A 27,432-nucleotide genomic window follows, 5' to 3' on the forward strand; every position below is an offset into this window, starting at 1 on the left:
AATAGCCTCAATTATCGTCAAACTTATCGTTGAATAGAGAGCTTAATTTTTTTAATACAGCGATCACATTGAATCTCAATATAATATAAAAATCATTCAGCCATAATTATATCCGATGCAAAGATTCTTCTCTTCTTAGAGTATAAAACCTCATTACTGTCTTTTATTAGTCTTTGCGTCAAAGAAATTTGTAGTCAATTATAAACATAGACAACAAGGGAGACTCCTCCAAATGGAAACGATTAACGCGTAAAAATCGCGAAAATGTGGGTGGAGGAACAAAGGTTTCCTTAATTAACGAGGGAGGCTCGCTAATAACGACGCTATTATTGCGATACCACGGTTCATTAACATTTATCGGTAAAGCAGCTGTTGTCTCGCCCAGCCTGTTCGATGACTATCGTTTAATTGGGGTCAGCCGATTAACTTGCGTTTAGCTTGGAAATATACATTGGCCGGTAGAAAGAGGGTCACCCGCTTCATCATCGCCTCGATCATCGTCGATCATCGTCATCGCGATCATTAGTAGGTCGACGATACACGCCGCGCCTTACGTCGCAATGCTTAGAATACAATTGAACACGGTTGTTCGGAAAATATACAGCTAATGAAGCAGAGTCCATTTTTCCCGATAAACACCTTAATAGAAGAATATTCAGTAACAATGGGCAATTTTGCAGTTAATTGATAACGGTTTTGCTCACAATGAGAATTTCTTTAGCCGTTGAAATTCCGACGTAAGATAAAATTAGATAATTATATATCGAAATAGAAAGTTTTTCCTGTTTTAAAATAGTTAAGTTAGTGCGAAGTTTGTGTGAATATCGAAGACAAGAGATTGTTATTTTTCTCAGCACTAATGATATGTTCACTCATCACAACGTAAGTAGGATCTCTATAATTTTGCAGTCTTCATTAATAAATAAATTAAAATAGCTATATACGATATGTTAATTGGTTCGAAATCATGGGACAGGAAATACGCGCGCAATGTCATTACGACAAATAGGCACATAGCGATGCGGCATGATCGTTAATATCGGATCATTGCTGTGAAAGCGTATTCGGAATACGAGAGCGATGATTGAAGAAAGAGCTGGCATTTACAAATTTAAATTACCGTGATGAATGACGGCGACGCGATTACGGGATGAACGAACGTAATGACAAACACGCTGTTCGATAGTAATTTTCTGTGACGCTGGAATCCCCCCGCGACCGTAATAATCGATAATCGATCGAGGAGATTGGTACTACTCTATCTCGGGGGGGAAGCGTTTTCGAGTCGTCCGACATATCGCTTACGTCCTCTACTCGTCTCATAAAACATCAATTATGTAAATGCAACGGGGAGACTATCGCGGATCGAGCAGATCGAATTAGAGCGGGAGTTTTTCGCGAATCGCGGAATAAATCGTTTCGCTCACTTCCAGCGATCGACCTTCAAGGACGGGGGCCCGATCAGAAAATTGGATCTTCCGATCCTATATGATCCCGAGATGTGCCATTAATAATCTCTCTTCTCTCCTTCCCCTTTCCTACCCCGCAAAAGTCCATTTCACTTTCGCATCGGTTCTTAGAGAAGGTTCTCGCCGAATGATTCGAGAAGCCCGATGGCTGCAGCCGATTACGAGATCGAGAGTGGCTGATTTACGCCGGTGTAATTAAACGAATTAGCCAATGTACGACCGAGCCGGCGAAATAAGAGCGATTTCGCGGGGGATAAACGGCTCGTCTTTCAAAAGTCACGTGTGCGTGCGTGCGTGAGAGATACGATCTGTTTTTAATTTTCTCGGGCCGGTGAAAAAGTTAGATCTCTCGGTGAGTATAATCGCTCATCGTCTTTAGATGGTTTATCCGCGAGGAATGTTTCAATTCTGTAAGAATGCGTAAGAAATAAACGAGAGACAACAATATCTCTCCGCACCTATATTGGGATAACTCCCGGGCTTTTTGATACGACTCCTTCATTTACGTGATTCGCCGTCGACCGTGGGTCTTATCCCGAAAGCAATTACGCCGGGGTTACTCTCTGGCCAAAGGAAGGCTGTCTCCTTCCTCTCTCTCCATTACTTTTTAACCTCGCGAACGCGCGGCGGTCGGTTATCTCTCGGATTCAATTCCGCGCGAAGGAGGCAGGGCGGAGGCCTGTATAATGTCTCGGTTTTGCTCCTGCGCAGGTTCGTCTACCGTAGACCCGAAGACAGGTAAGAGTAGTGCTTTGTTTCGAAAGCAATCGGTCTTCCGCCGGGTCTCCCACGACCGCGCCGGACCTGCCGACCATTCATGACAGAACAAATTACAGATCGGCAGAAAAAGACCATCGGCGGCTCGTTCGCGGCTACGCTCGTCCCAGGATAAGAGCGCGCGCGCGCGCGCGATACAGAGTCGTGAGTCGCAAATTAATGGCGGCCATAATTTCGGCCAATAGTCGGCCGATGATGATGTATCGATGCTAAATGCAACGGCGGAGTCGCCGCGCCGCCGATTATTCACGGAATGTTAGCCCGATCTCTTAATCGTCGCAAGGACGCGCCGAGGGCCGCTTTAAAAAAACATCGTCTAAATCTGACAGAGATATACGATGTATATTGCACGAGATAATAATATAATCTAATTAAAGGTACGATCGTTTTCTTTTTATTCAGAAATAATGATTTTCGAACATCTAATTTTCGCGAAAAATAAATCTTTCACGAACGTGATCATATATCTTTTACGAAGATCGTAGTTCTCCCTCGGGAGAGAGACGGGAACGCATGTAAAGAGCCATGAGGAAAATCGTGAGATTATGACTCTCGAGTCAGACGAAAATATGGCAGGGGGCTGCTATTCGGCTGACTTATTTCGACCCGTTAGCCTAATTTCTCATTCCCGCGCCAAGGACGACCAGAACGACTTCTGTTCTGTTCTGCATCGCGGGTAGAGAGACGCGAATAGTGTCCACTGTGTCCACCGCACGCGTATATACCGGTTATTATCTTTTCGCATTTTTCGGCCGAGATTATTCTCGAAACGAATGACCCTCTTAAGCCTCCAGACCGGATCATTAATTTGAGTTCGAGGATGGCCGGGGCGGGGAGAGCGATGCCGCGCGAAGGAGCGCCTTACAAAGAGACCTTAGCGAGGGCCCAGGCGTGCGTGTGCCATCTCCGCAATCCGCTCCTCTCTCACGAGAGTGATTTAAATAAAGGGTAAAGGACACTTCAAGGCTGACGGCAATTCTGTTCAATTTATGCACGCGGACCCGATATATAACCCCTTTCGCTTTTTTTTTCCATTTTACGCGCCAAGCCGAGCCGAGTAAGAACGAGATAAACTTACGCATTAATCAAAAGTGGAAACTGCTCTTCGCGAGACGCTATGTACCGGCTGATTCAAACTCAGCCAAGTCGGTCGGAGCGTAAATGCAACTATCGCGTTCGCTCTTAAACTGTAAATTTTTTGAACGCGCGAAAAAAATATTATCACCGTATTTATTATTTTAATGAAATTAATAATTTTGCGATGCCAAGAAATAATAAAAATTTTATTCAGAAAAGATTGCATTCGATTTGAAATGTTTACGATCGAGAGAGATTATATTCGCGTCAATTTAAACGCTCTTTTGAGGAGCTTCGCAAGCACTTCGTCGTCCTTCCTGAGGGACAGTAATGAATTCTATTCTGACCGTTCGTTCGTACGTAAATCAATTCTGACGGCTCGAAAGAAGTTTCCGCATACGCATCGACACCAGGAAGCGGAAATTCGAGATGTAGCGGTATCGAAAGGAAGGGAGGGTCATTTATAGCAACATTTTTCTATGCATTCGCGCGACGCTGACGTTGCCGATGTAATGTCGGTGGCTAGGTAGACTGATGCAAACTAATGCATGCTCTCGGCAGACCACCGTGAAGTACAATTGACTTCGATCTTCCGACACATTGCCTCTGAGAAAAATTCATTTCTCAGATCTCATCGTCCGGTAAATTCGAATTCTTTTGATGGCGAGGTACTCGAACCACGCGACTCGCGTCCGCGATATTTTCGTATCATTGCCACTCTATTATCCAAGAATGGACGATTACCGTTTGATCCTTTTTCTCTCATTCACTTCTCTCCATCAATGTATTCTTATCAAAGTGATTGGCGAGAATTAATTCGTTATGTATAAAACATGTGAAATTCAAATTGATTACTAGACATTTCGCGGAAAATCTTTTAATTAATTTTATTAAAGTTATAACTAATATGTTTCAAATTTTAATATCAATAAAAAATATTATTTTTTATTATACAGATAATTATATATAGACAAACGCAGTTTAAAAAAAATATCTTTATCGCAAACTGTATCTTACTAACAATCATAGGAGAAGAAATGGGAGAATCCATATCAATACGATAAATGGATTTATTGATGGCAAAGCGGCTTTTTCGCGCGATGGAAATATAGTCTGTTAAAGGGATTCGATTCGGCGAATTCGCTTCAAGCATCAAATTAATAGTTCTACTCACGTGTTCGTCCACCGAGTACGTCAGCTCTCCGTCGTCGTAGAGAACGAACCATCTCCTCTGCCATCTCTGCAACATAGAAATCATATCGAATTTTAGAAAAAATTAAAATTTTTTACAAATTTCACATATCTATATTTAACCGCTGCATTTTATTAGATCACAATAACGATAAGCGCGGATGGAAGGAAAGCACGGATAAAACTTTCCACCTCGCAATTTTCGCAGAAACGTATTCTCCTACGCCGGGAGAAAACAATTTCACGCGACTCAAGGTTGAATCTGTTCAATTCGCCTTAAAGAATCTCTCTCTAAGGCCTCCCGCTACGTCAGCTGGACAATTAGCACGCGGCAGCCGTTAATTAGAAACAGAGTCGGCGGAGAGGAATAAGAAAGAAGAAGCGCAGCCAGCAACGGATCATCACGATTTCTCTTTCGTTGCCACCTGCGAGCGATGTTGCGAAAAACTTATCTGAGTCGCTCCGGACATCTTTCGCGCCTAGTGTCTTTAAAAGGAATTCGCGGCTCCTTATTCGCGTTTATTTCGCACGTTTGATTTAATACGCGCTTGTCTTAAATAAAATTTATCGTCAAAACAGATGTTTACTCTTACAATTAATAATGAAAAAAATCCTTCCAATTCTACGAGCGCGCGAAGCGTGAATAAACGTGATGTTGTTTTCATAAAATATAAATTTCTCGTGATTAATAAAAAAAAAGGCGCTTTCACCGTGCATTATCTCGATACATCTCAAGATTTGCTATGCATCGCGCGTGGCAACAGCCATGAATTTGACAGACGCAGATTGAAGGAATCTTCGATTGTGTGTATTAAAGACGAGCGCGCCGCGAATATACGAGAGCTTTACGATTGTATGCAAATGCATTTACAAAGTGTAAAGTTTGCGTTCGACCGCAGGCACAGTTACACGCAGTTATGCGATACCTTCGGCCATATCGCTTAACCTCCTTGTCTAAGGCAGCGGTGGGTGCGATGTCCCGCGGGCGAGAACGCACGTTGACACAGAAAACGTGAAACGCTATTCCAATCAAACCTTTGTAAGCAGAAAAATATACGACAAGCTAGTATTTAAACAAACGTTATAAATCATGAATTAAATTAAATTAATAAATGCGCTTCTGTCGATTTTTACTATCTCGAAAAATACTTTTGATGTAACAAAGACGTGACAAGGCGCTAAATTTCTAAAATTTAAAATTATTTATTTCATCGAGAAAAAATTGCTTTGCGATGTGCAAGTCTTCTCATTTTTTAGCAATAATAAAAAAATGCAATAAAATAGATACATCTTTTTCTTGTAAAGCTTCCATTTGTAAGATTATTCCTGTTTTTCTCGCAAATTACTTTTGCTATAAAGTCTACTCCTATTGAATTTCTATAAATAGCATCGTTCATATGCGGAAGACAGGAAAGAACTTAACGTCATACGTTTTTAAAAGACGCAACTGTAACGGAAACATTAATGCCGTTCATATATAGCTTCGACATGAAATAGGAGAAATGTGTTAAAATGTGCTAGTTAAATAATACAAATGCGGGTTTGCGGTCGAAGGAGCCAATTTCTCTACCGCGACGCGACGCGGTCGGGTCGAGAGAATCCCATTATACTGCTTTTATCCGCAAAGGGACACGTTGTGTGTCATCGCCCGGTCGTAGGGAATGGGGAGATGGAATAGGCGCATAGGTACCGTTGCGAAATCGCTAGGGGGACCGAGGTGACCGAGGTGAACAGATTTCAACCTACACAAGGCGGCAGTATCTTCATCTGGTAATTATTCACTAGGGACTCCGCGGAAAATAGAAAAGAGAAAGAGAGAGAAAAAGATAAAGATCCGCGCCGTACGTGGACTCCGACACGTGCGTGGGAAGATCTCTCACGGAGGAAGAAGAAGAAGAAGAGAAGAAGCGAGGCTTCGATGCCTGGACCGAACAATACGCAAGAGGATTGAGATCGTACGAGAGAAAGAGAGAGAAAGCAAGGAACTCTCCTCACGTAATCTCTTCCTCATGCGCGTGCTATAAGAGTCAATGGAATTTTGAAACATGTCGATAGACTTGGAAAGTCTCTCGACTTTGATATTCGGTTACAAAAGCAACATTTTCTCATTTTACTCGTAGAAGATTAATTAAATTGTCGTTGTCAATTTAGAAAACAGTATTGTTGTGGTTTTTAAGTTTGACTAGAAAATTATTAATTATATATCTAGCATATATGCATAATGAATTTTTTTATCATAATATGTCATCAGATCATCAAAGATATTACTATCGTAAACGCAAGCGCAATACATAAACATATTTCAAAATAAACTTTCGTTCCGTTCTATAATCATCAAAGAACTTCGACATCTTTGCAGAGCTCATTAAAGATCAAGCATTCTCTAGAGTGCACGTCGTAATTTCGCATATTTGAGGGACTCGCGTAATCCTGACCTACCGCATCTTTTCTGGTTTATAGGCGGCCGTTAATACCGCCTACGGACTCTCGGGCCTTTCTGGTTCGACCAGTTTCGAATATCCGGAGCAGTCATCGAAATTCCTAAAGTCGAACAAGGTGACTAATTGTACAATGCAAATATATAATTGCGAAATAATAATTTTCGAGTAATTTTTCTCGATAAATTTTTAATATTGCGAGAGGATCATGTATCGATGAAAAAAATGGTTAATTAAAAATAAGAAAAGTTGCATCTTCACTCTCTCTCGCGTTAATCCTCGAGATGCAACTGTGTGTAACACAATTAGCTGTGTAAAGTCTTTATTATATTTTTTAATTATGTTTTTTAATTAAGTTTCTTGATTAAGTTTTTTAGAAAGAATAAAGAAAGTCAAGAGAGAAAAAATTCAGAAGAAAGTATATGTCGCGTACGATAGACGCATCTGCCAAATATCTCGAAACTTCCTTCTGTTGACAACAATTTTTCTATTCTCTTTCGATTTACAATTTATCTTCTTATCCTGCACATTAATTTAGTGTCTACCGAGTGTCTCGATTTTCTTTTACGACTTCCTCGATCGTCTATCGATTGGATTTGGTATCCTCATCGGCTCGCTATTCGTGTTTCGCCTCACGATCCGGTTGGCGTGGCCGTTAACGTGCTAGCTAGCATGCTACCTATTCGAATACCGTCGTTGCCGTGGTTGCCAAAGGCCCTATACCGACCACCGATCTCCGACCACAACGGTAACGTGACCCGACGCTATTCCCTCGGCGATCCTCCATAGACAGAATCCCGATTCTGCCGATCCTATTTCCCGCGGGCCCCGCCCGTTCCCCCGAATGCCGCGGTCAACGAAACGAAAGAATCCTTCCTAAGGATTCGCGGTACCATCTTGGTACCGCGCCGGGTACAATGCTGGCATTCTTATATTCTCTCGCACGGACGAATAAATAACGCAGACAACGACGGTACCAGATAGTATTCGCGTACAAGTAGCTGTATTAGTACTAGGAAATAATATCACTACAGGTATGAATTAAATTTATTATTACTTTGCGTTAAATATTTTTCTTATAAATAACTCCGCGAAATGTATGATCAATCCTAGAGAAACCTATCAGTTCAGAAAAGCTCTCGTTTTAAGCTTAATCAATTATTAATTATTTATTCTTTTGTATAAAATTTATTGCGTCACGATTTCTCTTTATTTCCTCGGAGGAATTTATGAGCTTCGATAAAACGATTGGATTCACGTTGCTTCACTTTGCTCTTCAATGACTCCGCTGCATCTCTCGATGCTCGGCAAAGTTACGACGCAGTCGTGGTACCCGGATTGTAAATCGCTCTCCTGTAACGCCATTTAATCCTCAGCCGCACGAAAAGAGACACGTTAGAAACGGCACGGCGATAGCAATGAAAAGTCACGCTCGCGATAGCGTGACTAATACTTTCGCGAGCGGACATTCTTCGAGTCTGTTTTGTTGACACGAAATAAGTTCGTGTATCCCGCGTGTTGTCCACGCGAACAACATAGTTTCGAAAGTGACCGCAATCAAATGGGAAATCATTTCAATCATCATCTCTCGGCGTCGCATCGAACTGACTTTCATCAATTTTATTTTCCACAAATCATTACGATCGATTATTATTGTTATTACTCAAATTGCTCGCTGCGGAATTTTTATATCGCTTTTTCGTCTATTTTCGCCTGACTCGCATTTTAATAAAGCGCAATTCTCTCGCAAGTAACTACCGATGAAAACTGCACTTATTATTATTAGTCGCTCGCGATATTATATTGTCAGCGAGCTCAACTAAACCCGTAATTATTAGCCTCATTACTGCGGTCGCGCGCGCTCCTTTAAGTCTCGTTACGACGAAACTTTCCGTCGTAATTTAAACAGCGCGACGATCAGCGTGTCGCTGTCAATTAAACGAGTCAACAATGTCCGGCGCGCGATATGACGAGGCTCATTTAATTATCGAATGTTAGACAGGTGCATCGGGGGGAAAGTATGTAATGGGTAGCCGGGCGGAGGTGAAAGTCGCGAAATAACACAGGTGCGACGATCGACGAGTAGCACGACGAAGAACGATCGTTTGTTCGAGCGGTTTGTCCAGTTAATTGGCATGTCCCAAATACGCGAACCCACCCAGTGTAGTGTAAAAGAAAAAAAAAGTTTGCCTAATTTATGAGGACGACGAATATTCTATACGCAGAGATCTCTCGCGTATGCAAATGTGGGTTAATAACGCTTAAATTCTGCTCGCACGCATCTACATACATATATCAATTTTCTGCGTAATCGCAACATTGTATCGACATTGCGTCGTTCTCTCTTCTTACGAATGCCGGAGAAAGGTTCCGCGATCCTTCCAATCAGGTACAACCGGAGAAATCAGTTCTGCTACATCGCGCGCGACGACGATAAATCGCGCAAAAACGATCGATCGATCGATCGTTTCGGTCGACATCGCTCGCGTCCCGTTCTCGTTATCAGCGCAATTGCAGAGGGAGAAAAAGAGAAATCCCCCCCTCGACCTTGATGAAAGTGACCGTCGCTCGTTTCGCCGAGTGACGACTTTAGAGAAGGAATCTAGCGCGTATCAAAATAATTATGTGTTTTTGCACCGCGAAAAATGACGATTTTTTTCCCCTTTGTCCTACCATTATATTACGCTTAACAATCCTATAGTGAACTTTTTACTCGCAATTGACAGACAACAGAAAGAGCGATAACGTTCCTAAAAAAAAGAAACAAAAATGTATGTAATGTACTATAATTAATCAGCGTTTTACAACAGGCGGGAATGCTTTCGCGAGGTGTGAGCTGCGGGTTTCCAGGGTTGTAAACGAGAAGACGATACGAATCTGTTTATCTCGTCCATCAGCGAAACGACGAAGAGGCACGTCGCGGGTCACCGCTTTTCGCGCGCGCACGCGCGACCAAGAGCACTTGGCGAAGTCACCCAAGGCGAGAGAGAACGATGATGAACGTCTCGCCTCGACACGAAACCCGGCTGAATTTTTGCCTTCATGCTCTGCCAACCATGCGCCGCGGTAATTCGTCCAACTAGCGACCATGCGATCGGCCACGCCCGCAGGAAGAATCGACCATCGATGCGCTACCGCTATCGTTTCACATTCCTGGATTAAAACGCGATACGATCGCACAGGGAGTCGGCGCTTACAATTAGAGTTCCCGTTCTTAAGTAAATGTAAAGACAAATGGCATGCTGCAAAACGTGCGTTGTGCAATTCTAACTGTGTTATGGTGAGATCATTTCTGACCTCAATTATTTTATAAGTTATGAGTAAAGCAAAGATATTTTGTGCTCTTTCGGAATTATTATAGATCATCGAAGGATATAATTTCGCTTCAAATCGATTTTATCGTAATTAATTAAATTAATTTACTTCATGATGATGTCGGCAATTATCCTTTACGATTTCAGTAACTTTCACTCGTAGAAGAAAATGTAATTTAAAAATTACGTACACACTCGTATGAGTGTGTGGTCTGAATAAATTTTTCTTACAACGTTCAATCTTTGCTCGAGTCGAAATAGTCAAGATATAAAACTTTAACATCGTAACATAAACTTCGCCCGAAGCTGAGACGCGTATGCTCGAAGGCGAGTCAAATTGCATCGAGAAAAGCATATCGAGAGAAACACGCGGGTATTCGCGAAACGGAGCAGCCCTGAAACGCGAGATCGCGACGACCGTGAGAAAAGCGAGTGCCCCATATTTCTATAACTCGAACGGAAGAAATCCTCGAGCTATCATCCTTCGTTCCTGCCTCCGTCGTTCCCTCTTCTCTCTCTTTCTTCCTCCTTCCTCATCGCGAACGCAAATCGGAATTTTGCCAAGGCGACTCTCCACCCACGTGGCACTAACCTTCCAGTCACTTTGTAATTTATCTGCGCCTGATACGTCAGATTTACGAGCCCAGAGCGAAAGCGTGATCGGAGGTAAAAAAAAAAAAAAAAAAAAAAAACCGGAAAAAAGAAGAAAAAAAAAGATCGTAATTTGCACCCTGCCATAAACTTTGTGACACACTGTACCGTTATAAATAACGCGGTCTACAATGTTAAACGCGCTATGCGCCTCGCACGCACGCACCAGAGTGTTACGCGCGAGAGTAAAACGAAAAAGGCAGAACACCACGGTCGCGTATAAGTTAATCTCATTTCAAACGCCGTCGTGATAAATGAGGAAAGAAATAAATTCCGCACCTTCTAGAAGTAGCACCAAAGTATCATAAATAGTTGTACCGAATATATAGCGCGTTTTCGGAAATGATTAATTGCATCTAAACGTTTGTTACACATCGTACGCAACTGAGAAATTAAAAGATATTTATAAAAAAAAACAGTTAATCAACATTTTTCATAACGCGATTGTATATTCCTTCCTCCGACAACAGCTATTTTTTTTTATGAAAACAAGAAAATTGAACGAGGATTATTTGCGAAAGGATTGGATAATCGTAATCGTGGGAACTGACGTAGGTTCGGTGCGAGGTGTTTCGCACTATTCAGACCGTGTAGAATCCAAATAAACTAGCGCGAAAGACGCAGCGTTCGAGAGTCAGGACGGACGGGCGAATCGCTTAATCGCTTATTTATCGCGCGGCTGTATTTGCCTAAGCTGCAAAAAAAGTCTAAACGGCAATGTTAATCTCGCCGCAGGGGGTCCGCCCTCGCCAAAGTAGCCTCATCGGCGAACAAATCATCGAGTCTGTTGCAATCCTATGCAGACACAGAGCTGGCAGATCTAGATATCTACCGATGGCCAGGAGCGAACGGCGATTTTTCTGGTTTCCATTAAGATGAGCATGTATTTCGGGATTAATCCATTCTTTTTATAAAAAAAATTAACTAAACACTTAAATGCGCGGCGTTAAATTAATACAGCTCTCTTTTGTGTGTTTGTACAATAATAAGTATATAAAAAAATTATATCTGTATCTATATTGTTATTTTTTAAAATCCTGCCATTTTCTCCTCGATTTCTAAAGTTTCCAATTTAAAGTAATAAATACCTGGTCGTTAATAAGATCGGATCTGATCCAAATCTTGTAACTGATAATCTAACTAGACTCTTAATCGTGGCGCGCAGGCAATCTCATAATCCTGCAATTTATGCGGTTGTACTTCAGTGAAAACTGCGAGTAGATTTCAACTTCCTCTCCCCGCTTAGCGCGTATCCTTCGATCTCGCTGTCGTTCACTCTCTTCCTTCATCTTTCTTTCGAACTCTCGTTACGAGAGAAAAGATGACGAAGAAACAGGACGCAGAGAGGAATCCGGCGCAGCGACTAGTGGACAAGGCCAGAGCATATACGAGAAGGAAAACGAGAAACGTGCGTGGCACAGACACATTTATCCCGGCCTCTATCAGCGGCCTGGCCGGCGTCGACAGCTTCCTAGTGCTGACTTGCGCAACTTGCATCTATACGCCTCGCGATCGGGCTCGCTTCCTGCAAAACGCGGCCATGGGCGAGAGATACCGCGAGAGAAGGTGCCATCGCGACGCGATACCAATTATAGAGACGTGGATACACTTTATCGAGAAATATATTTAAATATATATTATCCGATATCATTTTCAAATCGTATAAAACTCGAGTGAACGTGGGAAATGTAAATTTTCAAATACAGATTATTAAACGCAAATTTAATACATTTTCCCATAGTTTGTGTTATAAAATCAATTTGCACTGAATTTTATATAATGATTATTAGAAAAATTGGAAAAAAATATGAAAGTAACAGTAATATCAAAATTTAAGCTTCAGACACCTCTAAGTATAATTAAAAAGTTTACATCTTTTTCAAATTTTTTTTATATAAATATTTTCTTTGATTTTTAACTTCTTGTGGCTCGATAATGTTTCCTTGAAGAACACAAAAGCTAGTTTATTCCGACAAGTTACAATTCGTCATACAATATACTATGATATTATACGACATGGTTCGACATGATGCAGTAAAATTTATATGCTATTATTATTACATTTATATGTGCAAAGAGAATAATTTTCACAAATCTCTGGATTCGAATTAGATATCGAGATGACATATCGCGCCGAAGCGATTTAGTTTTCACAGTTGCGACTCGGTTTTTTTTTTACTGTATTTTATCTTTCGTACGTACGATATATATATTTGCGATTCGCAATTAATACGGATGTCTGAGAGTGGAGAGGAAATCCCGGATTTATCGCGCCGCTGGGAACAAGTACGGCGATCGTCTCAAGGTTATCGTAATTAGATTAATATCTTAGGATTTACGGCCAGCTCTCGCTTCGCGCGAATCCAAGCCCTCGACTAGTTGCCGATGCTTCTATATTGCCTTTCGGAAAAAAATTCTCTCTCCAACTCTCTCTGTATGTATCTCTCTTTTCCTTGATGCCTGACGGTGAGAAAATCTAGTCGCGTTCGCCATTTAGAACCTTAGAGTGCGCAGTGCGAGCAGAGAAACGTATTAAAAATTTTTTAGTTTGGGGGAAGAGGAAAGCGGGTACCGTTAATTGAATAAAATTCTCTCGGCTTCCTCATGTCGCGAGACGGTAAAACCGTTTATGCAGATCGTCCAGTCCGCGATTGCTCTCACGCGAGTGGCAGTCAACGACGTTTCGAAAGAGCTGCAAATACAATGTCGTCCCAGTCATAAGATACGAAGTTAAAGCGAACGGGTGCGTAATATAAAATATTACCGCTCGAATTATCGCGACGATATAAAACATTTTTCGAAAAAGAGTGTTACGCAATAAGAAAGCTATCACCGATACAAGCGCACTCTTCTTATTATCGAACGCCATCGTTCCTCTAAATTAGAAGAAAGTTTCAAAAGAACTGTCACCCTTTCGAGAGACATCTCCTAAAATTCCTCTCGGCGTAACGAGTTGATGAAGAAAAAAAATCGGTCGCGATTGCATCTGAAACGGCACGTCCCGTCGCGCTCGCAATTTTGCGCGATCGATAAATTATTGCGCAGGAGTGCAATTGAGAATACCACAAGGAGGAACGTTCCCAAAAATGATCTTTGCGTCGCTCAATGGCGCCTGGATAATTTTTTTTTTTTCCCCAGGTCGATCTTCTGATTTTATCCCGTTGACCAGCGCTCTGCGGCCGCGAAGCTGTTGTCCCACGTTCGCGACGGAAAGAGAAAGAAAGCCCGGATAGCGGTCAGGTGTACCGTTCCGCGGGGATCGACAACGACTCGGTTGTACGCGACTCGATTATTGCTCGTCGTTGTAACGAGCTTGCAACGAGGTTACCATCCGCCTACTGCTTAAACGTCCCCGGTTTTCTTTACGACTGGTACTTCACGCGAAAAATCAACGCCAAACAAACGAAACGACGCCGTATTTTCTTTCCCGAGCGAGGGAAATTACGGTCGAGTTTAAACGTGGAAGCGACAGATCCGTGTCGGAAAATTTCTCGAATCGATAACGAAAAAAGCTTTTAATTTGAACGAGAATAATAAATAAATGTATCGTTTAGCTGTAATCAGTATGACAAGACGTGCCATTATTAAAAGGAACCAGAGCAAAGCGCGATAGAAAATCACTTCGATAAGAAACGCAACCAACCTCTGATAAGCAAACCTGCTATTGTATTAAAATAAAAGAAAAGAGCGTATTAAACTCTCTAAGTACATTAAGCTTCGTTAAGCCGCGTTCTTAGGAACAAGCACCGAACTAGCAACCACAATCCACGACGGTGAAAAGTGGCCTTATCTCGGCGCGCATGCCAAAGAGACGAGGGATCCTTATCGGGGCAGGATGTCCTACGAGAGGATACTGGAGTAAGTAGCAAAGTATGTAAGCCGTGTTGAACTATCGACTCGACGACGTACGTATGTATCGTCGACAACGATAGGCCGATAGACGACTATCTTGTCTGTTAAGAGAAAGCCTTCCGCGCCGATAAGATGAGAAATGTCACCGTTCTCGTATATTTTTGTGTTAATAATCGGAGAGAGAGAATCATTCGCTCTGAGAAAATATCATAAGATGTTTCTAATTATTTTAACGGAAGATAACTTCCGAGATGTCGATGTATTATTTATCTACATCTTAAAATTAATTACTAATTATATATTCTTAATAAAATTTTGTTGAAAAAATATTAGTGTCTGTATAAAAACGGAAAAATTATATAATAAAAATTTCCTAATTAAATTCTCTTCGGATCAATTATAATATTACTGATACAATAAATAATAAAATTGTATTTTCCATTGAAAAAATTTGTTAATTAAAATCGATTCCGAATTAGTAATGTAACGCATCGTTAACGGTTGACGCAGCAACAGCTACATTTCGTATCAGCGAATATTCCATATTCGTTCGGAAGAACACGTATCTAACATATATATACTCTATTGCCAGGAACCACCTGGAAAGTGATACACGAGTGTCTGATTTCGTGCGACTTACGATTTCAATCTGCTGATTTAGATCGGCTGATTTAGACGCCTCGCACCTCGAATGGCGAAAGACGAAAGAGGAATTTCATCGTTACGTCAAATCTCGCTCGCGTTAAAGGACTCTCGAAGATCTAGGATGTAAGAAAATATCACGATGAAGACGACGACAAGAAACAAGGAAACCGCAGTTATGTAATGAATTATCGCACGACGGAAGATTCGCGATACGAGTCCTCTAACATGACCTTTCACGAAAATTCGAGTTGACTGTTGGCGTGTTACGCGAGATATCGAGATCCTTCTTATATGTATATACCTATATATAGTGCTGTATTTTTTTAAAAATATTTAAATATGTAAAATGTAGCAAAAAATTTCGAAATTCATGCTTTGACGTTCTGTTAAAATTTCGAAATTAGTGCGTAAATAATACGTCGATATTTTCTACCTTGACATCGCGCCTATTCGATAACGAGCAGCGTACTCGAGGCTGTTAATGCCTACGGAACACTCACGTTGTATTCGTGTCATAACGGGATTCGCCACATATACGCTTTCATTGTAAATAAATTAAAATCCTACTCGTCTCTCTCTTTGTACCAGAGGTAACTTCGCGAAATACTCATTTAAACGAGAGAGAGAATATTTTCTCTTCCCGAGAACTCTGACTAACTCGCACCGTGAAATATATAACCACGGCAGCTTCGTCTCTCCTGTCTCTCGGTATATCTTCGCTTTGCAGCAAACCATCTAGGAACGGTGCGCAATATTTATTCCTTACGTGTGCGGTTTTTATGGAGCGAAGCTCTCTGCGCTTTGGAATGGAATATAGCAATTCCGCTGGGATCTACATTACTTTCGCGTTACCCCGCTGCAACTGAGCTCGGATCTTTACGAGAGGTTTTACCATCGCTGCTCTCATGTTTCTTAAGAACCCTGTATCGCCCAATTGTTGCGTTTTTACTACAAGGCCCGTAATAAAAAAATATCTTACGTAGCAATAAAATTAAGATGTAGATCACGTTGCACAAGTGGTTATCAAGTTTACAACGCGCCGGAATTTCGTAAAGAATTCACGTTTCAACGCATATTGTATCATAAACATCTCTAAACACTCTTGCTCTTAAATCTCGAAACTTACGTCTTAATTTCACAAGTAATCGCGCAATCATCAGGAGGCAATATCCTCAATAAATCAAAAATACAAAAAAAAAAGAAGCGACAGGATATATATGTATACGCGCATCGAACAAATGTGGCGTCTGTCAGCTTCCGAGCGAGCAGAGCTAAAGGTTAAACACGGATATACATCACGTTTCGCGCGAGACATACGGACGAACGCGCACGGCATGTTACTCGGAAGCTATTCTGGTTTATGGAGGGTTAAAGTTAATATCGCGCAAGAACATCCCATATCTTCTGGCAAAGCATCGCGGGCTTGCGTGTCCAACGACACGGTCGGCAGCGAGGCTCCTCCCCGCGAATGAATTCCCGTGGAATTCCACGGCTCATCCCGAAGCTGGAAAAGGGGAGTCGGAGCCTGGAATTCCCGGCCGCGCTAAATAAGATCATGCTTGCTGGACCGCGATCGGAGGCACCCTGCTGAGTAGAGGGAAGACGATCGCCGTCATTTGGAAATTATGGTGGAATTTCCGGCGGAAAATATCGATTCTCCCCCATACGCAAATAGTATATATAAAAGATAATTTTTTCATTAAATTAAGTACTACAAGATTAAATAATATACGAGTGAGAATTTTTAATCGTCTTATCTTGTGCTTGATAATGTTTCTCTCATGTTGCGAGCAGTTTCATAAATATCGGTAAAAATATCGCAAATATCAGAAAAGTAAGGCCACAAAGTGGAAGAAGAGTGTGATACTCGAGGACCGTGTTGTGTTTTTTCTCTCGCTTTGCTTCTTAACGACGCGTAATGAAAAGCGTATACGAAAAGTCGCGCGTGACTGCGTGACACAGAAATCCGTAATTAAGGCCATGCGATAAAATTCGATGGCGCACGAGAGCTAAAGGAGAACGTGACAAATGCGACAGAGAAAGAAAAGGAACGAAGTAAAACCACATGTAACGAGTTTTCTTGTCTCTTTGTTAGCAAAATATTAATTAATATCAAAATATAGATCTTGTATTTCTAATTTTTTATATCCCCTCTTCCACATTAGTCAAAATTAATTGGTCAATTAAACCCTCCCCCCAATAGAATAAAAATTATTGATATAATGTTTTAAATACACAAAACATCGATACATTCTACGCCGCAGAATGAAAGTAATAAAAAAGGAAACTGTAGAGATAGAGAGAATAATACTATTTTACAGAAATTCCAGAGATAAAGAGAAGAAGGAAAAGCCGTTGAGAGAAAAGAGGAGAAAAGAGAGACTCTTATCGCAAAAAGAAGGGATCTGAGCGGCCACGCTGACACGTAACCTCATTTAAATGCGGTTACATGCCGCGAAATAACAGTCCTTTAAGCTCATGGCGAACCGATTAATTGTCCGGATCCCGGGGACTCGTCGGATCCGGTCCGCTTGCGTGCAAAATGCAAATCCAACGCTGCCTCAGGTGGGAATTACGATTGCGTTACACTTGCCGTAGCGGAAACCAGACGGGCGACTTTTAAACAAATTGTCCCAGGGCCGCGTAAAATCTGACACAATAATCTCAAGCATACTAGAAGATCTTTAAATCATTTTTTGACGATTCTCATATATTCTATTAGAGAGTGTATATTTTTTAATTAAAGCGTGTATATAACAATATGTTTATATACCTATGTATTATGCAACAAATTTTTTGAGAAATGTATATCTCTATCGTGTCATTTTTTTTTAAATTTTAGAATTACGCGAGGAATTGTTTCATTATTATAATTTCTCATTTTATTTCATTTCTCGCCACAAGTTTCTGGATTTTTTAAATCTAATTTTTCGCTCGTTTTATTTTTGCACAAAATATCTTTGCGATACGCCAAGATCGCCATGACTATAATAATGACTGCGGTAAACGCGATATAAAATGTCGATAATTCTAATGACAAAAATTAATAATTAACGTTTCTCACGAGATATTACGAGAGCTATTACACCAACCGATAGTCATCCCTGCTTTAACGATTTTACGGCAATCGAATACGACGAAAGCGCCGCAAAATCGTACTCGTACGCTCCGCTATCGTCGTAATTACCGCATTAAGGTAGTTAACATTTCGCAATTCGCGATACCGAAGTCGTTAACCCGCAATCATTAATCGACGTATACTCCACGATATTCCACGTCCGTCCGTTAATTTCCCGGCGCGTTAATGCGCGCCTCGCCGGAGGTCCCAGATGTTTACGCGGGATTAAAGGGGTCTCCCCGGTTTCTTCGTCGGGTCCCGACGATACTAGACTCGCGAACGAGGGGGAGTGTGGGCCCTCCTTCTCCTTCGGTACGCGCGTAATTGGGATTAATTAAGCGGAGAGCGCGAATTAAATTAACGATCCGCCCCGTCGAATAGAATCGCGTTATTGCATAACGAGCCGCGAAGGAAGAAGAATCTCGAGAAAGGACTCCTTTCGACTCCCTCGCAGAACGCTTCGCTGGTGAAGGATGCGGGAGGAGATCGAAGGTTATATACTCTTTGCAAGCCGCGAGAGAACGCGGTGAATGGCGACAGTAATATAATGCCCGTTTTGTTTGACTCCTGAGGTGTATATGACTACCTTATATCTGTTCGAAGCCCCGGAGATGATTCCCTCTCGCGCGATGATATAGTGGTTTCTATGTATATATGTTGTCGATCTTACAAAATCGCACACTTTGCCCCAGCGCGATTCTCTTTTCTAATTTATTCCGAAGCAGTATATGTATCATTAGACATAATATATCAGTCAATAAAATTTTTATTATCTCTCGATGCATCTCTTTAGTCATACAACATTGGAAATCCTATGAATAAAAGTCTTCTAGCGCGCAATAATTATATGTATATTTCATCGACCTATTTACGAAGTAATAACGCCGACGTCATCTGAGAATCTGAGATTTTTCTCTCGATTACGTCACTATATGTATATCGCGCGCGAATCAATTACGGAGCATCTCACACGCCACTTTTCGCAAACAGCCGCCGGCTGCTGACATTTCCTAATCCTCGCGCAGAAAAAGAATACTGTATATTGCGGCGGAATCGCGAGAGAGGCGAGCGTCGCACCTTTCACTCGTGACGGGCCGAGCATCTTCCATGCACATGCACGTACACACCGAGCTTTTACAAAAGGTTACATTTACATGTGGAGCTCGTCGTCGTCGTCGGCATATCATTGTCTCCGAGGTTACTGCCATCGGCACGTGCGAGCTCGCCGACGTAGAAGAGAATGTCGGTCGCTCTTGCCGCGAGGGTGCCATTGATTCGAAACGAGCGCACGTACAGAGACCGCGCTCATTATCTTTCCGCGCGGACAAAAATAATAGACAAAAGAATATCAGCTTGCATAAAAATGCAAAGAAGAAAGATAATTCTTTTACTCGTCCCTTGTGTATTTATTATATTCAGTGTATGTTACGGCATGTGGCATTGCATATTTTGCTTTTGTATATCTCTACGTGTTTGTGCAAAACAATATACCCTCTCTCTCAATAATTAATTCGTATATAATAATATTATTCGTATATATTTCCCGGTCAAATCTTTCCATCTCTCTCCTGGTACGAAGATTATCCGCCGAAGCTTCCCTGACTTATTCGCGTTCAAGATCGATTATAATAACGCTTTTTACAGGCGCGTAATAATGTTCTCAAGCACCGCCGCCGATAACCGTGATTTAGCCGAGGAAATATTTCACCAACTTGGCGCGTTTCCCCTTCAATTCCGCAACACCCAAGGAGGAGTTAAATCCCGCGACTACCAAGGCCGCGTGTGGTGTATGTACGCGCATTTGCGCGGTTTATCTTCATCTACGCTCGAACTTTCACGATTTTATTAGCGGGTAAACACCGCACACCCGACGATAAATTATTCCCACCAGGAGGAGAACGCGAAAGGAAAAAAGAAAACGTCCTCCCGCCCCGCCGATCTATTCTCGCGCGCATCCTGAGAAGAATTTAATCTCCCGTCGTCGCATACCTGTACACCCGCGCGCGTAATTTTATATATATATATATATATATATACATGTATTTATTTATTTTCTGTAATAAATTATCGTAACGATAAATGAAACCCTCATTACATCCCGAGGGCGGCGTCAGCGTCGGCCGCGAACAAGTGATAGCAATCAACTGTAATTCGACATCCTATACTCGCACTCACTCTACAAACACGCCAGATAAGTAGAAACAAATCGCCGTGGCGATTTCTACGCGTGTAATTCGCATTTTATCGCGTCCGCGTCCTTGGTTGCGATTCGCGCGTAGCGAGAGAGACCGTATATACGAGGGGGCCCCCGGTGAAAACACACGATATAAATAATAACGAGAATATACGCACACCCGTGGAGAGGAGGAGGCCCGGCCACGGCCGATGCCGATAACAATTGAGAGAAACGATCGCGCGGAATTAATTATCGCGCTCCACCTGCAGCGCGCGGGCTTCATCTCCCTCCCCCTTTCCTCCTCTCTTTCTCGCGCACGCGCTCCATTAGATAACCCTTTGTTGCACCGGAAAAGGGAATGGCATTTCCTTTTAATCGTTCCTTCGGCCGTCCAATTAATTGCGCCGAGACTCGAACAGCCGAGAGCCGACAAAAGGGCGCGATCGAACTGTCGAAATTGCAAAACGATGGAACTGTCGTTTAATTAAAATAATTAAGAGCAAATAATAATGCATCATATGATGTACGAGTCGAAAAAGGTTTCCCCAGAATAAGGCTTTTTTCTAGAGAAATTTTAGAAAAAAACGTTTTATAATTCGTGTAATTTTTGTATCAGATAAAAATAAAGTAATATAAGAAAAATATTAAAATATGTGAAAATGTATAGAGAAAATATAATAACGAGGGAGAAGAGGTTACATAAATATATTTTTAAAAAAGAAAGAGAGAGAGAGAGAGAGATAATCGTACACACACACACATACATTGAGTTAACTGATTAATAGAGAGATGAGAAGATAGCCGTTGATTTTCAGTATTCTCCATGAAAGGAGTCATATAAAGAGAGGTCATGATACTTTATTAAGCATATAAGGTAATGGAAATCGTACTTTCACCACGAAAAAGCATACGCTGTATTTGCGGCGTTTATCGTCGAGCAACAAAGAAGATAACGTTTATTCTTTACTGCATCTTCGTAAAAAAAAATCTTAAACGATGAATAAGAGATTATAATGAGGTCGAGTCTCATTTTGCAAATATTATACGCACGTATTAAAGTAATAGAAAGTGGCTAAAATTAAAATGAACGACTTTCACATTCAAAATTGCATTCACGTACGCTTGCAATCGTAGATGAAAATTGTCTTTTTTTGTAAAATTTTCTTTCTCGACATCGCAAATGTCGAAAATAAATAAAATTTAATATCATATATATTCTAAACCGGTGCATGTACAGGAATAGAACTACTACTCATAATTCATGAATTATTTATATCACACTGGTGGTGCTGGTCTCGAGAAAATAGACGGAGATCTAAAAGAGACATACACCGCGGAATTGCTTATTATAGTGAACGCAGCGGTATACAGCATATACGTTTCTTCACATCCCAGTCTCACGCAACGTATTCCTTAATTAGACTCTCATACCGGTGATCCTAAAGGCGGACTGCCGCCGGATAATTAAGCGTAACGCACGAGACCCTTGATTTCGCCGTCGCGGGACAGAAACAGACGGAAGTGTCCCGTCGTAGGAAACGTCCTATGGAGAGTGTGGGAGGAGTAGCACGAGGAAGTGTTTCTCTGTCGCGGCTACGCGAAGCTCTCGCCGTGACCATGGCCGTCGTCGTCGGCGGGAACGGGATGAAAGGACGAAAAAAGAAAGGGAAAAGAAAGAGAGAGAGAGCGAGAGAGATGGGAAGGGAAAGGAAAGGGCAAGGCAGGCCGGACAGTGGCGAGCAACGCGGCGGCGGCGGATCGTCTCGGTTCGTCGACCTCGGGAGGAATGCGAGGCATAACCTACCGTAACACCACCATCAGCGCCGGGCACCATCCACGACGAAGAACGACGTCACACCACCGACAAACGGCACCGAGCGAGTCCGCGCTACGTGAGTGTCGACGACGACGTGAGCGTAACCTGCCTGCACCTGCGAAAGCGCCGTGCGATCGCCGCATTGCAGCATGCAACCCTCTCTCGAAGGGGGGAAAAAAAGCCGCTGATCCGGCGCAGCATCTCCTCTTGTCCCCTCGCGCGTCTACCTCGCGTCTCTCTGAGTCATCCGCTCGCGCCCATGTCGCGATCCACCGGCGTGGATCAGGTGTCGTAGATCCGAGGCACGATTACGACCTAGCTTGAGGTCGGCCGCGGGATCGATCGATCGAAGCAATCGCGTATCGTTTCGGATTAACGCGGTGGAGGTGAGTTTTAGAGAGACTAGAATCTTGAGTGATTGTCGCACTTAAAATTATGTGTGTATGATTAAAATATTAATCGATTTTCTATTAATTCTCCTCGGCGAGAGGATGAAATTCAGAATTCAAAATTTCTAAAATACAGTATCAACGCGTGCTTTTTTAATTTATTAATGAAGTTCCTTTCCCTATAACTGGATTCTGAATTTTATCTCATCAACATTGCTCATTAAGCAGAAGTTGCCATAATGAACATATTTATTAATGATCTTTTTAATGATTTATTAATGATGATTGATGAAATTTTTAATTGTCCGAACAAGGGCTCGACGCGCATATTATACTCGTTATAAATGCAGACCCGAGTTAATATCATGCTCTTTGCAATTGGCTTCTGACCGCTTCTCTCAACGTCATTAACAGTTAATCGAAATTAATCAGGAAATCCCTTTCAATTGACTGAATAATTGCACACGTGACTAAACTCTTTCGCAAAAATTCCTATTCTACGTGAAATTGATTTGAAAACAGCTGTGCAGAAAATCATTGAGGGATCCAGAGAAGCAGAGGAAAGCAGAAAGTGGATCGACAAGAGAAACACATGACGAGAGCGAACACTATGTAGGCAATTCTCAACTGCATGTTCACACACGATGTAACAATACGGTTATAAAGGCAGAGAAAGAAAGAGGGAAAAGAAGGATACGTATAAATTCTACAACAGCTACTTTCCATAAAATCTCGAAATGGTCAGCGCGCCATGGTTAATCGGCCGTTAATCGTCGAGATCCTGCGTGGCGCCTGGCACGTATTTATCCTAACGGGAGAATCGCTAATAGTAGCCGCGATGGGCACTCGTCGGTGGACCGCTGTCGGCAGGTACAGTTACGGGGATAAGACCACCTCCAAGGATTACGGTCACGTAATCTTTACGGCACGTGCGCGATCTGTACTTTTTTTCGGGGGAAATTCCTTACGTATGTGCCTCACCTCTTACTTACTCTCTACGGAAGTAGAAAAAACGCATCACGTAATATAAATATAATACGTAAATCTGTGACAAAATGAAATTGCTTCGATTGTCAATCTTTCTCCGTGAATTATAAATTGTATGACAATTACCATCGATTTTGCTATAATAAAATATATCGTCGAACGTTCTATATGAATATTATATTATTAATAATACGTCTCTATCAAAAGTAGCTTCGTACGGCAAATAAAATATTGCAAATCTTTTTCCGCGACCTTATTGTATATTCCATAATTTCCGACAAGTCAGTATTAAGAGACCGAAGGAGAAAAGAACTTGTATATACGCGCTAGACGTGTAATTTCCTTCTAATACCACATCTTTGGAAATCGCCAATGTCACGCTCAAGGACTGGCGTAATCACTTGACGTAACGGAAGTGGATTACGTGTGCGCCCCGTTATGTAAGCCAGCTAAGGCTAATCGTATATTCGAGAAAAATCGAGGTTGCCGCGGAAAAAAAAAATCGCGTACCCGACGATCGACCCGATGATCGAGGAGCGGAGATTTCCGCGAGTAGGGTAATAGTCGTCGTCGTCGGCGGCGGCGGCTAAACTGCTGTGAACGAGGTACAGTTATACCAGATAAGACCGCCTCGAAGGATCACGATTACAACCTGCGGGCTCCATCGTTCAACAGGATCTCCAACGGATTCTCTAACGTATCTCGGCTGGGTTGTCCTACCTAATTTCCGATCCTGTTTACAAATAAACGATGATGAAGCCGCGAGAAATGCACCGTCCCGCGGAGAATGCGAAATTACTCGGCCGATCGAGATTAATCGAGATGAACAAGTATATTACATTTCTAATTAACAGACGGATTAATGAAAAGTTTAACTATGGTGTTGAAACGAGATTTCGTGTCAAATAATCCTCTCTCGAATAAAATTCCTATATCTAAATCTCTCGCCATTAATTATTAACTGATTTTACTATCGATTTACTATATTCCCGAGATTATTTTATTTTTATCCCCATCGTCGAGAAACGCAGTGGAAACGATTGTCGATTAAACAAGCGATGATGCGATTCTTTATGGTCACGAAGGTGCGTTAAAATTTTTTAGGTAGGTACACAAGTCCGAAGTGCCTCGGCCGGAAGTCCACGAGGCTTGAGCCTCCAGCATACGAGTATTTCAGGTCCTCGACGAAGAGAAGCATTAATGGAGAATCGCTTTCACCGTTCGGTAAAGCGAATCTCGTCATGTATTCGCAGTCCCCCCTTTCTTCTCTCTTTCATCATTATCATCTTCCTCATCTCTGCGCGACCTCTCACAGTTACCTCCTCGTGACCTTTCCAAGGCGGTTCGATTCGCGGTACATCTCTCATTTTCATCCCGAATGACGATCAACGATCACTCGCGCGCTAAGATTTTCCGCCTTTAATCTCCCTCGCGTTAATTACGCGCGATCACGCGAATCTCCGACGATCTCCGGCCGCGATTTTTTGTGCGTTACGCAACTCGCGCTTCAGCGTCGTCGAGATATCGCTATTTATAGTCCCGAGGATAGTAAAAAAGACGATTCGCAGTAAATAACAGCGTACATCATAATTCCACGACAGCGTATGAGTGTGTACATGTTACGTTTTTTTTTCTTCTTCCCGAGCGACACGCGATCGTTCTCAAGGCGTAGTCCATATTTGGCTCGTGAACGAGAGCATTAAAAAGAAGTGTCAAATCAATACTTATATACTCGTATATACGCAACAATAGCTAATCTTCTTACAGAATTTGCTAAATTTTAAATTTCAACAGTATTACACAGTCTTCAATATATTATTTCAATATTATAAGTGTCATCTGGAGAATATGAAAAAATATATTATTTTATACGAAAATGTGTTATTTTCTATCCAACATTTTTCTTTTCCATTCAAGAAAATTATTCTTAAATAATAATATTAACATTTTTCTTAGTTGAACTATATAAAATGTTTTTATTTAGGCAAATTTTATATAGTTCAATCAAGAAAAATATTAATCTTATTATTTAAGAATAATTTTCTTAAATAGAAAAGAAAAATGTTGGATAGAAAATAACATATTTTTCATATAAAATATATTTTTTCATATTCTTCAGATGACACTTATAATATTGAAATAAGACTGTAATATTGTTGAAATTTAAGATTTCGCAAATTCTTGTAAGAAGATTATAGCTATTGTTGCGTATATAAGAGTATATAAGTATTGATTCGACGTCTTTTTTTTTCTGTGCATGTTTTATTGCGTGTCTTTGTTAATTACAGTGTTGCTTTAAAATTCTACGTTTGGAATTTTCCTAAATAAATTTATTGTTAAATATATAAAATTTGTAATGCAAAAAAAAATTTATTAAAAATCAAAGAGTTGATTTTCTCAACCGAGGGGTGTTTCACTCGTCAAGTTTTTTTTATCAAAAACTTGGTAAAAAATTTATGGCTATAATTCGCGTACTAAATATATATAACACATTATATGTGAATCATTGCATATCGAGCATTATATAATATTAGAATTGAAGACAGTATAACATTACTAACGCTCACCGATTCGCTGCAGTTCAGTAATCCATATTCCGCCGTATATTATATCCAAATGTATATCCAATTGACAGGGGGACTTTGGGCACATTTTACACTATCGCAAATTTAATATGCTTTTGTATAGATCACTCATACACTCATACAAACGCCCGATATGAATTCGACACTCCCGCACTGACGAGATACGACGAGATACGACGAGATACGTGATTTATTTTCGAGACGGAACGAGAAAACATGATAGAAAGAGAGAAAATTTTTTTCTCAATACTCCCGTTTCGTGGCGTCCCGTTCGCGGCGTGTCGTGACGTCACGTCACGACGTCACTCGTACTTGCTGCTCGGGTAATATTTGCGTCCATTTTGAATCTCGCTCGATGCATTCCCTATTGTCTCAAGATGCAGTCCTGCGTGCTAATAATCGCTTCAGGACACTCGTCCGATGTCGACTCGGCACCGGAGACCCTTGCCGAACATGAATTCGATCCTCCTGGCACTCGATCGCATCCATAATTCACCCAGAAGCCGCGAGTCTCTCGTCTAACGGTCCCCGTAAATAAGTCAAGAAGGGTCATTTTCGCGTGACTACGTCACCGCAATCTGAACATTGCCGCGCAGTAATGCCGGCCGCTGAGAATCACTGAGCTCGCTCCACCGCCTTGCCGGTGCTCCGAGACGCCACGATTCCGCGAGATAACGCGTACCCGACACGTATTAACGCGGCACGGCGTTAATACGACACTTTCGGCACTAATTCGAGACCGCGGGTTGCCTCGGAGCGGGAAAAAATCGCGAAAATCCGCCGGATCCACGGACCACCGACGCGACGACCGGCAGGAGACTCGACGAGACTACAGTAACGCCACCGCGCATGCGCGCCGAAACTTTCGAAATTACAAGCGTTCGCGTTCGCGCAAATCGAAGGAATATTATCGCGAAGAACAATGACAAAACCTTAACAATACTAGA

General features: G+C 41.7%; 1 protein-coding gene across 5 annotated transcripts in view; it reads right to left on the bottom strand.

Annotated features, from left to right (window-relative positions):
* The window catches only part of Osp (myosin phosphatase Rho interacting protein outspread), a 164,117-nt gene that overhangs the window by 72,162 nt on the left and 64,523 nt on the right, over positions 1-27,432 (bottom strand). For 4 of the 5 annotated variants that reach the window (XM_083041112.1, XM_083041111.1, XM_083041114.1 and 1 more), the window contains exon 3: positions 4,498-4,563. In XM_083041112.1, the coding sequence (XP_082897238.1) occupies positions 4,498-4,563 (66 nt within the window). Of the gene's footprint in view, positions 1-4,497; positions 4,564-26,467; positions 26,719-27,432 lie in introns of those variants that run through there. The other variant, XM_083041113.1, reaches the window with a different exon arrangement.

This window comes from Prenolepis imparis, unplaced genomic scaffold, assembly GCF_030444845.1.
Source record: "Prenolepis imparis isolate NDT839.2.m4 unplaced genomic scaffold, iyPreImpa1.0 SCAF_6, whole genome shotgun sequence".
Classification (NCBI taxonomy): domain Eukaryota; kingdom Metazoa; phylum Arthropoda; class Insecta; order Hymenoptera; family Formicidae; genus Prenolepis; species Prenolepis imparis.